Source organism: Pygoscelis adeliae, unplaced genomic scaffold, assembly GCF_000699105.1.
Source record: "Pygoscelis adeliae isolate BGI_AS28 unplaced genomic scaffold, ASM69910v1 Scaffold608, whole genome shotgun sequence".
Lineage (NCBI taxonomy): Eukaryota > Metazoa > Chordata > Aves > Sphenisciformes > Spheniscidae > Pygoscelis > Pygoscelis adeliae.
In genome coordinates, this window is record NW_008825407.1 from 130,592 (window position 1) to 144,216 (window position 13,625).

At 45.6% G+C, this 13,625-nt stretch overlaps 1 protein-coding gene across 1 annotated transcript in view; it reads right to left on the reverse strand.

The window, feature by feature from the left end:
- The window catches only part of TBCEL (tubulin folding cofactor E-like), a 19,166-nt gene that overhangs the window by 4,992 nt on the left and 549 nt on the right, over positions 1 to 13,625 (reverse strand). The window contains exons 2-6 of the mRNA XM_009330399.1: positions 11,592 to 11,731; positions 8,274 to 8,455; positions 6,958 to 7,214; positions 4,054 to 4,180; positions 3,505 to 3,621 (exon numbers count right to left, since the gene is read on the reverse strand). Coding sequence (XP_009328674.1) covers positions 3,505 to 3,621; positions 4,054 to 4,180; positions 6,958 to 7,214; positions 8,274 to 8,455; positions 11,592 to 11,731 — 823 coding nt within the window. The remainder of the gene's footprint in view (positions 1 to 3,504; positions 3,622 to 4,053; positions 4,181 to 6,957; positions 7,215 to 8,273; positions 8,456 to 11,591; positions 11,732 to 13,625) is intronic.

Consider the following 13,625-nt stretch of genomic DNA (forward strand, 5'->3'; position numbering starts at 1 on the left):
CCTCTGTCTGCTGGGAAATGAGGTAAGGGCCACAACGCACTACGATTTCCCCAGTCTCACGGACAAAACGAGCCTTCACCAGGGTAGAGCGTCCAAAGTCCTGCTCTCACAGTCACCTGGGTGATAGGATCAGGCCTATTTATTTGGAAAAGCCATTAGTGCTGAGAGGAGACAACACATTCTGCATATTTTACCCACCAGGCTACTGTGCACGGTAAGAGCGAGTGCTAGCCAACGTGTTGCCGACGAGGAGGATTTCTCTGCAGCACAGTTTCCACCACCTCCGGAAGGATGCGGTCAGCAGCAATAGCTGACTGGACAGGTGGAGAGAGCAAACCCGCCCCTTGCTCCCCCAGGCCCTTGGCCCACTTTGGGACGTCCCTTCAACTCTCACCATCTCCGCATGCTGCAGGCCAGCAACAATTTCTCACGTGCCGACTAGAAGTACTGCCATGATTCATGTGCTAAGGGAAACTGCAGTGAACAGGGCTGATGGTGGGAAGACTATAAAGAGGGGGACAGATTTCAAGCAAGCTGAGAGAAAGAAGTACCATGAGTGGGCTAAGAGCACCTAAACGCATGCTGTAAATATGTGGAGGGTCAGGCAATGGTATCTTAAATTTTCGCATGTTGAGGAAAGGCAGAACAAGCTTCACAGCCTGCTCCTTGTATGCTAGCTGCAGCCTGCAAAGGAAGTTAGCAGTCTGAATTACTGGCTTCCCTCAAATCAATAAGGTTCTTTTGTACCCCGATAATAGGCACCCTGGAGACTTTTATAATCACCCCTTGCAGCCTGGCAGACGCTGACTGCCAGAACAGAAGACGCTGAAGAACTGAGCCTGGCTAAAAGTGTCTCTGATACTCTGCAGATAAACAGCGGACCAGACAAGCAGAGGACTCATTAAAAACCCACAGACACAAAGACGTCACTCAAGAAGACAGCCAATATTGGATTGTATGCTCGGCGCTCCTTTCTAACCCATGACATCCAGAGAGTGAAATTATTCTGTCCATTTCCCTCCCTTTCCGATCCCTTCGAGCTGCAGCCCGTGAAGACATGCAATGCAAGCAGGGGGGTTTGCCGTGACAAACCGTGCTGTTCGCTTATCGCATGCTACACCTCGACAGTCTTGAGGGGGGCTGCTTCCACTCGTTCAGTTTTCCGTGCCCAAGTGTGTCTTCTTCCTCCGCTTAAGGGAGCACTGCAATGCAGATGCCATACCCCCAGCAACAACATGCGTGTGTCCTGATTAGATTCTAATTACAAACCACCTTCAGGGGGACCACACCAGATTTGGGACCAAAGAAGAGGAAGCTTTAACAACAAACACGCACAAAATCCCTCTGCAAAGAATGCCAGGTTTCCCTTCCTACCAGGGCCGCTGCGTACAGGTCCAGGAACTGAAACCTGGCCCTCGGCACTAGGGACGCTCTCAGCCATCTGCAGCCTCATTAGAAAATAGTCTGTAGTGGCACACAACTCCTCCAGAACAGAACAACCCTCTTTAGTAGCTGCACAAGTCTCTTGGAAACGCTGCACAGATGAAGGGATTCAGACAAAGAGCCTATTGACCACGAAAAGGGCAGTAAGAGTGTTTAAAGGTTAAGAAATCGGAGGGGGAGGTAATTCACCAAAATAGCATAAGGCTAGCATGTTGGTTAAGATCAGCCCAGCTTTTTTGGATGTGTGAGATATTAGTAATTTCTTACATGAGCTCCCACCTGGAAACTGAGCCCAGTTGTGTGTGGTACTGTGTAACTACGTGGGCGCACACAGCCTGTTCCCAAAGTCCACGTCCTAACAGTAGCATCATGCGTGTCTAAAGCTATATCCCACTGTGTCCTTCTCAACAATATATGGGTCCTGGACATGCAAGGCACCTGTCACCGCAATACCCAGAGACACAAGTCCAGCAGGAAAAGATTCAGAACCTGCCAGCTATTTATTTACCTTCCCTCTCGTGCGCAAACCTTTCCTCCTGAGCTCAGGGCGGCTCACTCGTTCCACCAGGATCAAAGGGCTACTCGCACCTTAGTTCCCCTCCCAGTCTGCAACCGAATACACTGCTTTCAGCATGAGGGCCTGCCTTGCCTTCTCCTGGCTGGTTTTCCAGGTCAGCCCAAGCTCTGTTCACCAAAGGGCAGGACTCCGCTGCAGCTGTTGGGCTCAGCTGTCCTGATATTCTCCCCTTCTACAGCCACAAACACAGAGACATGAAACAGTTTTCTTAGAAATAAAATGTTACGGAAAATAATCCATTTTGGAGCAGCACCATAAGCTCACAGTCCCCGTCTCCCCTTCCCTTTCCTCTCCCCTGCATTCTCCGCCTCTGCTGCTATCCCTTCCAATATTTGTTTCAATTTTTCCGCTTCAAGGGCTTCTAAAATTACAAGCCAGGACTTGTCCTCAGAAAAAGGCACAAGAGGGATCACCAGCTGTCTTGTCTCCCTGACTACATTAGTACCCTTCACCTCTGAGCTGACCCCAGTACACCTTTAACAAATACTATAATTGCTGGACCTATTAGTATTCATACAAAACGCCATGCCCTCATTCCCCATTCCAGCCTTCCCATGCCTTTACTGTATTGGCAGGTCACATACGCAGTGCTTTCAAAAAATAAGAGACATTTTAACAAAGAGTTAAGCTGGGGAAAACACTGACCAGCCAATGTAAACACCGACCAGATTCCATTCGCACCTTTGTCATCAGTACCAGGCCATACCTTTGACCTTCTCTACCTCAGTTTGTCCCTACCTCTGTCTGTCCACCCAGACACACACACACTCTTGTCCTACTCCCCTTCTGTAAAGAAAGGGCTATGAGGCTTTGTTGTCTGAAAAGCGCATAAGGATTGTAGGGCAAAAGGCATGTAAACGCAGTGGCTTGATGCTCCATGATCCTTCCCCAGCCCATTAAGAAGCAGTAAGTAGATGCTGGCACAGAGAAGATACCGACTGAACAGCATCTGTCAAAGTTCATTAGTTTACCAAGATTAACGGATCATTGGGCATACTTTTTTGGCAAAGAAAAACCGTCAGACTTGTGATTTGTGGGCCTGAAAGTGAGGGGACAGCTTCCCATCGCCAGTCACATTCCACACACCAGATGGTCAAGAGAATTAGACGCCCCGGCCTGGCACCAGAGAGCACGATCTGTACTGGCTTTTGGGGACTCCCAAACACAGGTGGATTATGAAGCTAGCCATCGGGGAGGCCAGGAAGCAATGAAGATCATGAACTGAACAGTCATGTTGTTTAATGGCACTTGACGCGGACACTTTAAGACCAAATTTGACTCAGAAGTGATTCTACAAGTCATCAGACAACACTCTAATGTAACGACATTAACTAAAACAGATTGAGGAAGGCAAGACAGGAGGAAGGTGGGGGATGGTTTTTTCATGGAACAGCTAGCCCGGATTTCCCATGTAACATCATCTGTTCAGTCACCTTTCCTTTTGCCTCGCCGCCCTTCTGCCCCTGCTCTCAAAGAATTCATACCTGAATGGGACTTCCTCCTCCGGGAACTCCATGTAATATCGGATGAAGAATCGCTCTGAGTCCTCTCGCTCTCCATCAGCAACGATGCTTCCATTGAGCTTGACGATAGATGGCAACCTGCATGCAGGCACCAAGAAATACAGTCAGCAAGAAGAGAAACCCGGACAGGGTGACCAACAAGACAGTCACCATCAAAAGCTACGTGCCACAACATTAACACCAGGAGAATCCTGCCAGGTAGCTTATGCCTCGGTCCCCTCGAGGGAGAGGGCAAGTTCCATGCAGCTTCTCCAAGCACATTCAAAACTAAGCATTTTCATTTTGTCACATATATGCGTCGCATGCACAGGCATGCATGAGACTCAAAAAATTCTCTGAGAAGTAGAGAAGTTAGACTTGACATTTCCACTACTCCCACTTTCCCACACAACAAAAAAAAGCTCAAATCTTTCCGAGTGGTGAACTCAAACCCTCTTCCTCCAATTACCAGCTCCCAGCCATTCATTGCCATGTAATGCTTCTGCTGAGCAGAATAAACAAGCAACAGACCTGGCTATTAGCAGTTTCCTGCGTTCCTCAGTGGTGTAGGACTGCAGCAAAGGGATTCCTAGCAATTTTACTTCCTCGAGCTTGGGAAAAGAATTTAACTTGTCGATGTCTTCCCAGCAATGCAGACCTGCTCAGAAGAAAACACTTGCTTAAACAAACACAGATAATACATCAGGTATCCAAGATAATCAGACACAGCCAAAGAACAGATGCAACAGGCAAGCATCAGCTGCTGTTTCTTTGAGAAGTTGGCTTTTTGCTCATGATGCGCTGCGAAAAGCTTACAAGACAGAGTAGTTTAAATTCTCTCATGCTGTTTTGTAAGTCTAGAAGGATGATCTCCATGGCTGATTAGGGAGCTTAGTTTTTTACGGACCATTCAGTCTTTGGCCTCACTGCTGAGGACTGAGTAGCATCAGTTATGATGGCTGCATCTAGAAAGGGATGCTGCCTTAAGTAGTATTAAAGTCATCAGGACTTCGGTCATTCTAGGGGTCACTAAATAGCCATCAAATGGCTTTACCTTGCACACATGACCACCTTGGGTCCCATTTCAGCTCATGACCCAATGGTAAAACAGTCCCAGAAGCCGTCCAGCCATTTAATGAAAAAGGCTTTAACTCAATTTCAGCCCCCTCAAGACCTGACATTTGGGATAACAAGGCACGCAGACTAGGTAAAATAAAAATGCTGACGATTGAGCAACAGTACAGCCCTGATTATGTGGCGTGATCAACACTACTCATCTTTGCTTCCCTTTGCTTTCCCTTCCTGCGACTGCGGAAACGTTTACCACGATGCTTTTCCAATGACTCTTCCAGAAGCTTACACTGGCAACGCGAGTTAGAAAACTGGTTTCTCCGAACAACATTCAACAGCTTCACCCACACAGTACAGAAAATGTGAAAAAACAGAAAAATTATCAGTTCAAACAAAATCAGGGGTCTCATTTGAGCTAAGCCTATCAGGAAATGCCAAGTTCAAGCCCAAACCGTGTGTCACAACCACAACTCAGAAGAAGGGGCTCTTTTCTGAGCAGAAATAAAACTCCTGTAAGCATCACGGCACTGTGTGTGGGGTGGGGAGAGAGAGTTTCCTTTCCCCGTAGCGCTTGAAACACCTCTGCCAAGGTCACCTATGCCTAAAGCCATCCTCTGGGTATCAGCGTCAGCCCCATGTACAGACAAACTGAGTAGAAGTTTGTGATGGGAGAAGAACTCTTCCACCTGATCTCTGGGGCGCAACGTCACCAAAGAGTGCCCAGTACCTCTCTCAATCATGCTGCTCTGAAAGGGCCAAAAAGCTCTCGTAGCTGGGAGAAAGCTAGTGCAGAGACACAACCACCTCTGAAGGAGAAACTGCTGTCAGCCATGGCATCCGCCTCGGCAGGAAAATCTGTTCAGCCCCTCGTGACCCCGTTGCGCTATAACTTCACTAAAAACCATTATCTTTAGCTCACCCCTGATCTCCACTAAGCTAAAAGAGCCTGCAAAAAGAGGTGCCAGTTTGGAGTCTTCACGTGACAGAATTTTGGAGTGCAGCAGCTTTCCCTAAAAAAAAAAAAAAAAGTTTAACGTGCTCCTTGGGATTTCTATTTGACTTTCAGCTCCCAAAACATCAAAATGCAATACAGAATCCAGAGTTCTTGAATACCTGGCATCAAAATTGCAAAACTACTTACCACAGGAGCACTTGCTCCTCAGTGAGACAGTGCTTTCAAATCCAGCTTAACAGGCTTTTCTTCCTCTAGTTAGCTTTAAGCTTTTATTATAGGGATTCCTTGATGCTTACATTGCAGAGCATGTTAATAAAGTACCTTCTACCTTAGCTAACACTTAACTATCGCCTGCACAGCATATAAAGCTGTAAAGAACAAAGGATGATGATGCATTAAGTACTCATGCAGAAGAATTTCTGGCGTACGTGTCACCTCACAAACACGTCACAGCCCTCACGAGCTGCCCTGCAGCTCCCTCTCTCTGAGCATGGGATGCCCTTCCCGATAGGCCAAATGCTTATTCTCCTTCTGGAGCGTTGGCTGAAAATTCTCTGGGGCTGAAGTATAAAAGCAGCCTCGAGTATAACTTGTGGTGAGCTTCTAATAACTGAGCACAGATGACAGACAGCTTCTGCTGGTGAATGCTCGGCCCTTCCATGCCATATACCTACACGTATGCTCATTTTACCCAAGATAAAACAGGGAATAAAAGGCAAATGGGATTCTTTCATCCCCTCCACTGCCAGACATTTATTTATCCTTCTCCAGCCAGGAGCACCTGAGGCAGGGACAGGAAACAGAGGGGAACTATTAACGTAAAAAAACTTTGCCAGCTCATTTTGAATCACTGCCAGTCCACGCTACTCTGACTCATCTTTTAGATAACGACTAACTACCAAAAGCAGCAGGTAAAGCCCACAGAGATGGGCAAGTTCATTTCTTGCCTGTTTTCCTCTCCTAACGCTACATTCTTCAGGTCAGTGCGCTTCAGTACATCGGCTTGCATGGCCCTCCGTTAGCACCATTAAGAAACTGGACTTCCAACATGACAGGTCTGTCGGGACTATGTTTATCAACAGCTTTTCGATTCTGCCGAGAAGCCAGGATAGACTGGGACAAAGGTCACTAGGCATTTTTGTCTCTTCTCACAGCAACAGAATTATCCCAAAGGTTCAGGCTCTTGCTCAGCACCTCTGCCTTCACCTGCCCTCTCTCATACTTTGCAGGAAGCAATACTGACTGCAGGCTACTTACTGCTAACAGGGGCCTAAGAAGCAACCACCCCAAGGCCAAAGTTTCAAAAAGCACAAAGCAAGTGTGTTTTTCAGCTACTCAGGAGGACAGACTCCGATCAACCGCTGTCACTTATGCCGAGAACAAAAAGCATACTGCTTCCAGGCTCTCACCTGACTTGTGCAAATTGATGGATCGCAGGTTGGGGAACAGCCTCGCTAGGGAATCTTCCGACTCTTCAATGGTCGTGAGGTTGTTGTTAGCCAGAATTAGTGTATCCAGTGATGGAAACATAATTCCCAATTTTCGAATTTCAGTCCAGTCTTGAAGATTATTGTCAGTTATGTGGAGTAATTTGAGAGACTGACAGCAAACCGGAGAACAAGACACTGTTTCATAGTCGTTAAGGCACAGGAAGAGCTCCTCCAAGCTGCACAAGGGAAGAAAGATCGTATCACCATCTCAACATACCTTGAGAAATGGCTACCCTCTTGGGTACAGGGACACGCATATGCGATTTTAACATGACTTTCTGTAACGGTTCTTAGGTGATTTCAGACTTTGGTGCAGAGAAGACCTTTGAGCCCTCCAAATGGAGTGTTTCAACTACGTCTCTGCTCCCATCTGTAAACTTCCTCCACAGATGAAAAACACCTCTAAGTGTTTCCCTAGCCTCCCAATATTGTGTAATAGATTGCTCGGGGTGGTGTTCCACATTTGTGCCCAACAAGCCACCAACCCAACTCCAATGGTCATTGGTACCTGCTCTCAATGCTCACCACTTAATTTCAAAAGGTGTTTTTATACAACACAGATGACTTTTTTCCCCAACATTGCTGGTTCTGCCAAAGATTCCCATTAAAGAAAGAACAGGTCCCACTAAGTTTTCAGACAACTAAACTAGCTCTCCTAATCCCAGGGAAGCATGCATTGGCCATGCAGGATATACTGCTCTCATCATGTCTGCTTACAAAGCCATACAACGAGGAATCTGTTATCAAAATGAAGCCACCGAGGACATTTGGGGAAGCAGAATGCCACTGCGAAGGTGGACCGTGGCCAAGCCACAGAAATCAACACTTTTGCACAGAAAAGCACGATGAAATATTATTTGACAAGTGGCCAGACCCTCTGACTTACATCCCATTCAAAAGCTATTAGTACAGGTATGCACTGCACCATTCATTCTGCACTGACTCAGGGGAAAACATGTCACCTCCTACATTGTCGGGGTGATTATCCACCTCTGGTATTTAGATTTGGACAAGAAGCCCCGGGCTTTGCAGCGCCACACAAGTTCAGCTTTTAAGACAATGTAAAGCATTTACCTGGCCTGTTCCCAAGCTCCCAAAGAAAAAAACTCCCTTTTTCTCTATCGATCGTGTTTGCATCCTCATACCCCTCTCATCCCTCACCATGTGATCTGATAAGCCAGCCTTGACCTGCGTGCAACGAGCACCCCTTTCTACGCCCAACTCCCCGTGCTTACTCTGGTAATTCCTGCAGGATTGTGTGGACTGTTTCCCAGGAAGCTTTGCTGTTGTTGAGCACAAGTTTGCGAACACCAGCGAAAGACCCAGCACACCTTCTCTCTAAAACGGACAAACTGAGAGGGTTGGAACTCAAGTTTAGAAACTCCAAGTGGGGAACGTTGGACACAATTTTACTGACCTAAGTGGGGAGGGAAAAAAAAGAGAAAGAAAGAAATGCGTATCAGGCAGTAATCGGACCTCATGCAATAATATCCCGTCTCCTAAAAGGGGGCCCTTCGGAATCACCACAAGCCAAAGAAATGATATGGGGGGAAAAAAATAAGGCTTCTGGATAACTACCTGTAATTCATACTCCAGCTATTCACTGATCTAGATTGATTGGTTAATTGCTCATTCACCTCATAACAGTTCATTTAATTACACTCTCTGAACAGCTTGATAAGAAAAAGCCAGTCTCTTGGGAGAGGTCGTAAAATCCACCTCAACACCAAGCTTAAGCAGCAGCACGTTACAGGAGCCAGCAGGCCGTACCCCTCTTTTAGCAGGGAGGCAATGGGCGCGTCTCTTGAGTTTATGGCCAACACTCTGATCACTTGCTCAGCTTTCCACTGCGCCCCACTAGCCACAGACCTTGCCGTTTTGCCCAACGTAAAAGACAGACAGAAGCTCACTGTACACATACAACGAATTTCTTATTCGATTCCATTACTCTGAAAACAGCAGCTTTCTTACACTCAATCCAAATGTTCAGGTAACTCTGCTTGGGGCTACTGTCTCTTTTTGTGCGTACAGATGTGCACCTGAGGGCAAAGCAGCAGAGAGGTAATGAAGAAAGATCAAGAAAGAGAAAGAAAAGCCAGAGATGACAACTGTACAGCTCTGGAGCGCGGGATACATAATGGATCGTGTGATCGGGGTAGGTGCTGACCTAGATACTGCTAATACACAGAAAGATACGGGAACAGGTTATTTAGATGATCAATTTGTAGTCATCAAATAATGATTAAGTGAACAGAACAGCCAGGCAACATCAATTTGTAAAGAACACATCACGTCAATCTAATTTTCCTCTTTGACTGGGTAACTGGTTCAGTGGGTAGTATAAGGGAACGACAGCTTCCGACGCCATCCGCACACCAGTTTGCACAGGCAAACTGGGGACTTACAGTGCCCAGGATAGCACTGTAAGTTAAGAGTTCAACACAAAGCTAGCAGACGTGCCGAGGGAGTGTTCTAGCAGAATACTACTTGTTATGTTTTCAATGATCAGAATAATTGAACGCTATGCGTTTTCTTAATCTGCGGGTGATACTAAGGTAGGAAAGGCTGCCATCACATTGCAGTACAAGACTAGAGGCCACAAAGAAGCCATCTGAAACCCGTAAGATGGAAGTTCAGTTCAAGGATAGTCAAAGTACTAATATCGGGGAAAAAGACATTCATCCAGAAAATAATTATGAGTCAGAGAACACCTGGCTAGAGAGCTCCACTCCACAAAGCCATTGGGGTGGGAGGAGATGGGGCAGACCATGACATACACAGGTCAATAACAGGGCCCAGTTGCTAGCAGAGGGCAATTGTCTCGTGTGGAGGTTGAATTCAAGCGCTGCATACGTGATGCTGGAGGTAATTAGTCTGCCTCACTTTGTGCCTCATCTTACGTGATGTCATGTTTTGGGCACTACGCCTTAGGAATGAAGTACACAAACTGGAATGACATCAAAGCACAAAACCAACACAGGATTTGGAAAAAATGGCCTATGATGAATGATTGGAAGAACTGGATTTTTTCAGTATTACACTAAAATAGGAAAAGGAGACATGAAAGCTCTTCTTCGTGGGTATAAAAGGCTGTCATATAAGGAACAGTGACAAATGCTCCTCTGTGCCTGCTCAGAACAGGGTAGGGAGCAATCGGCTTAAATTGCAGCATGGGAGACTTAAGTCACATAGTTTAGACTATGAAGTTGTTAGTTAACCATGGGAACAGGCTACCCGGGGATCTGGAATGCCCATCGCTGGCAGTTCTTAAGACTCAGTTAGATATTTATCTGTTGTGGATGGGCCATCCTGTCTCAGAGGAAGGGGCCAAATTACACGGAAAGCCTTTCGTTTCCTGCTTTACTGCGGCTCATGCAGAAGCCGGCATATTGTGCCGTCCAGGGTAGCCTAAACAGACTGAACAAATAGCAGGGTGCGAGGCATGCAGCTTACGAGTGACAAGTGTACGTGCAGCTCTCCCAGCTGCTTACCAGACGTGAGGCCAGCCCCACTGAGAGTAAGAGGCAGAACAGGGAGCGGAGAGGCAGCACCTCATTACTGTGGGAGAGGGCCTTTCAGGGTCAGAATAAAATGAGTCAGGAGACACCATCCCAGTTCTTAGCAGATATGCCCTCAATAAAAAACCATCTTCCCTGGCTCTGATCTCAACAGACAAACCTAAGATCCCTCTCCCACTCGCTGAGCTAACACCTTCTAGGCTAACAAGGAAATAACAGAAACAGGGAAACCCATCCCGTGTCTGACTTTGAGACCACCGTGCTGGAGCTGGGACATTTCTGCAAACACTGCATTCACTACCTGTTTAAAGACATAGGAGCTTGATGCAACAGAAACACATGGTAATTTTTATGTTGCACATCCTGTTCTTTTCCACATATTTCCAACAATAAACTCTAACATAAAAGCAGAACATAAACCAGTGAGGAACTGTTAACAACACTCGAACAGATTGCGATTGTTTCACTCGTATTACATTGCATTTATCTAGCATATTTCATCCAAGCACTTCAGAGGGTTTTATAATAGCATTTAGCATTAATTAATGAGGCCTCAGAAATATCCTTTGAGGTAAATGTTATTAAACCTGTTTTGCAGATAGGAAAACAAAAGCGGGGAGAGAATAAATACCTTGCCCAGCATCACAGAATCGGTGGCAAAGCTGGGAACCAACTTCCAACATTTTTAACTCTGTTAAAAACTGCACTGCTAATTAACCTCTTGACACTAGAAATGCCAGTTCTGGTGCTTTGCACGATAAAAAAAAAAAAAGGTGTATTTGTCACCCACAGGCCAAGAGCGTAAGTCACGAGGTAAATGGAGTGAAGTGCTCAAACAGATTAAATCCATCACATTTATCGCTCAGTTGTTGTCAAAGTAAATAAGCATGAGATTCAAAGATGAGAAAGAAGCCACAAAAAATGGAAATCTCTCTCCTTTAAATGAACAAAGTACTCTTGTAACTTGCAATGTATTTGCAGTCATAGTAATAGCCATCAAAGTTATTCAGAAAGATGCACATGTAACCATTTTACCTCATGCCAGTCTTCCAGTTTATTGTCAGAAAGATCTAGCTCAGACACATGAGCACAGAAGGCAGCGATTTCATTCTCATCCCCCGCACAGGTTATGCCACAGCTGTTCAGTACTAGCACGCTTGGAAGGTTGAGGCGATCTGAAACAGGGAAAAAAGAAAAGACGCCCTCTGGTCAGCGTTGCATTGCTTAGTTACAGAAGGTAACAACAAGCAGAAACAAACATGACATTCAGCAAAAGGAAAGATCTACCAGTAATTCCACAATTTACACATATCTAAGGATCTCAGGAAAAACATGGATTTTATGACAAGTGACCGACATCAGTCAAGAAGCCTTCTTGTATCTAAACATGAAGTACTGCTCAATATCAGTGCTCCTCAGTTACTACATGCATCTCTGTCCGTGCTGCAGTGAGGACAGGCCAGTCCTTTATAGTTTATAGTATGTCTCATATCAGTTCTTGCCAGAACTTACACTCTTCCCCAGGCATCTACAGATAGGATACAGGACTAGGTGGCCTGTTAGTTGCATGAAGTCTGACTCCCTTATCCTCTCATACTTAGCCCACTTGGGGTTAGGAACAGCAAGGATGTATTTAAACATTTCTTTTCTAAACGTTCCCTTTTCAACAATGTAGAACGTTTAGCATTCTTACACCCTGGAAAAACTTAGGTTTCTACTCTGCCTTTTACATTTCTGCTTCAGTTTTGCTCTAGTTCCTTCTCATGCAGGTAAACATTCTTGCAGCTATTTCACAGACAAGGACTTGGATCACAATCACAGCCTGATTTGCTAAGGCCAAAACATGACAAAGTTAAAAGCTGTGGATTTGTAACAGGAAACCATTTCAACACAAGAAATCCATCTTTAGGCAAGGCAAGGCAAGTCATTAGTCTTACACTGTTTCACATACAATACGGTTCTCCCACCTCCGTGGAGTATCAAAATCTCTTAAAATTTAACAAGCTTTTTCCTAAAAAGGTGGCCCTTTTTCTCTCTCCTTAATACTTGACAGCTACACGACTAGAAAGGGATTCTAGCAGCAGACAATTATCTGGAGCGATATGAGTTTTCAAGTTTCCTGGCTCATTAGTGTTCGGCTTCTTTCAAGGACAGTGTTGTACTTTGGGAATTAGACATGATGTACTTGTAAGTCATGTCTCGGTCACGTTTTAAGACTTGTAAACACGTGCCCTCTTTCCAGCATCCAAACAGCTCAGGTAAGTGGGTGCTCGCACACAGGAGAGAGGGCATTGACTGAATATTCATCAGGCCAATTTTCTGTTCATATTAATTTTGAGCGACACGTGGTATATTTTATCCTCAACTGAACTCAGGCCCTTTCTCCTCCTCTGTCAAACTCAGTTACTGTAAACTTCATTCAGCTAAATTCCACGGCTATTTTCCCCTTTGGGGCTGATTACAATACAAATCGACCTGATAGAAATTTAAACTACACTTACAGATCAAGATGGGCAAGAGGTTACACAAAGGGGCAGTTCTGGTGGGATAAATGTGAATCTCAGACTCATCTGTACAAACCGAGAACCAAATGCTAACATCAGAGCGTGAAGGAAGACTAAAGGGTGTCAAATGGATGCAAAGAGCAGGAAATAGCAACACAGATTCCGCAGTCTAGGAGGCTCAAGGACATACATGAGCAGCACAGCACCTCAGACGCACATCTGTCTGAAACTCCTTCAAGGCAGTAAGGTCAGAAGCAAAGGAGAGAGGGGATTTCTCCACTAGGTCAGCATAAGCACAGTCAGAGAGCATTTGATGCCTTGAGAAGAGAGCCAAAGTAAACCACGAATTCGAGTCGCTTGTCACAAAAGAAGCCTAGCTGGAGATTCAACAACTCGCTTGGCTTGAAATACAGTCCACTCCTGTGTAACACTAGACTCCTTCTGTACCTGCAGGCATCGATGCAAGTTGATGGCACTGTGTGATACCACTAGCGTGTGGACCAACCTCGAATTTAGATCAAGACGTTGTGTATTTGTTAAGCAATCTCTGTCAAAACAAATGCTT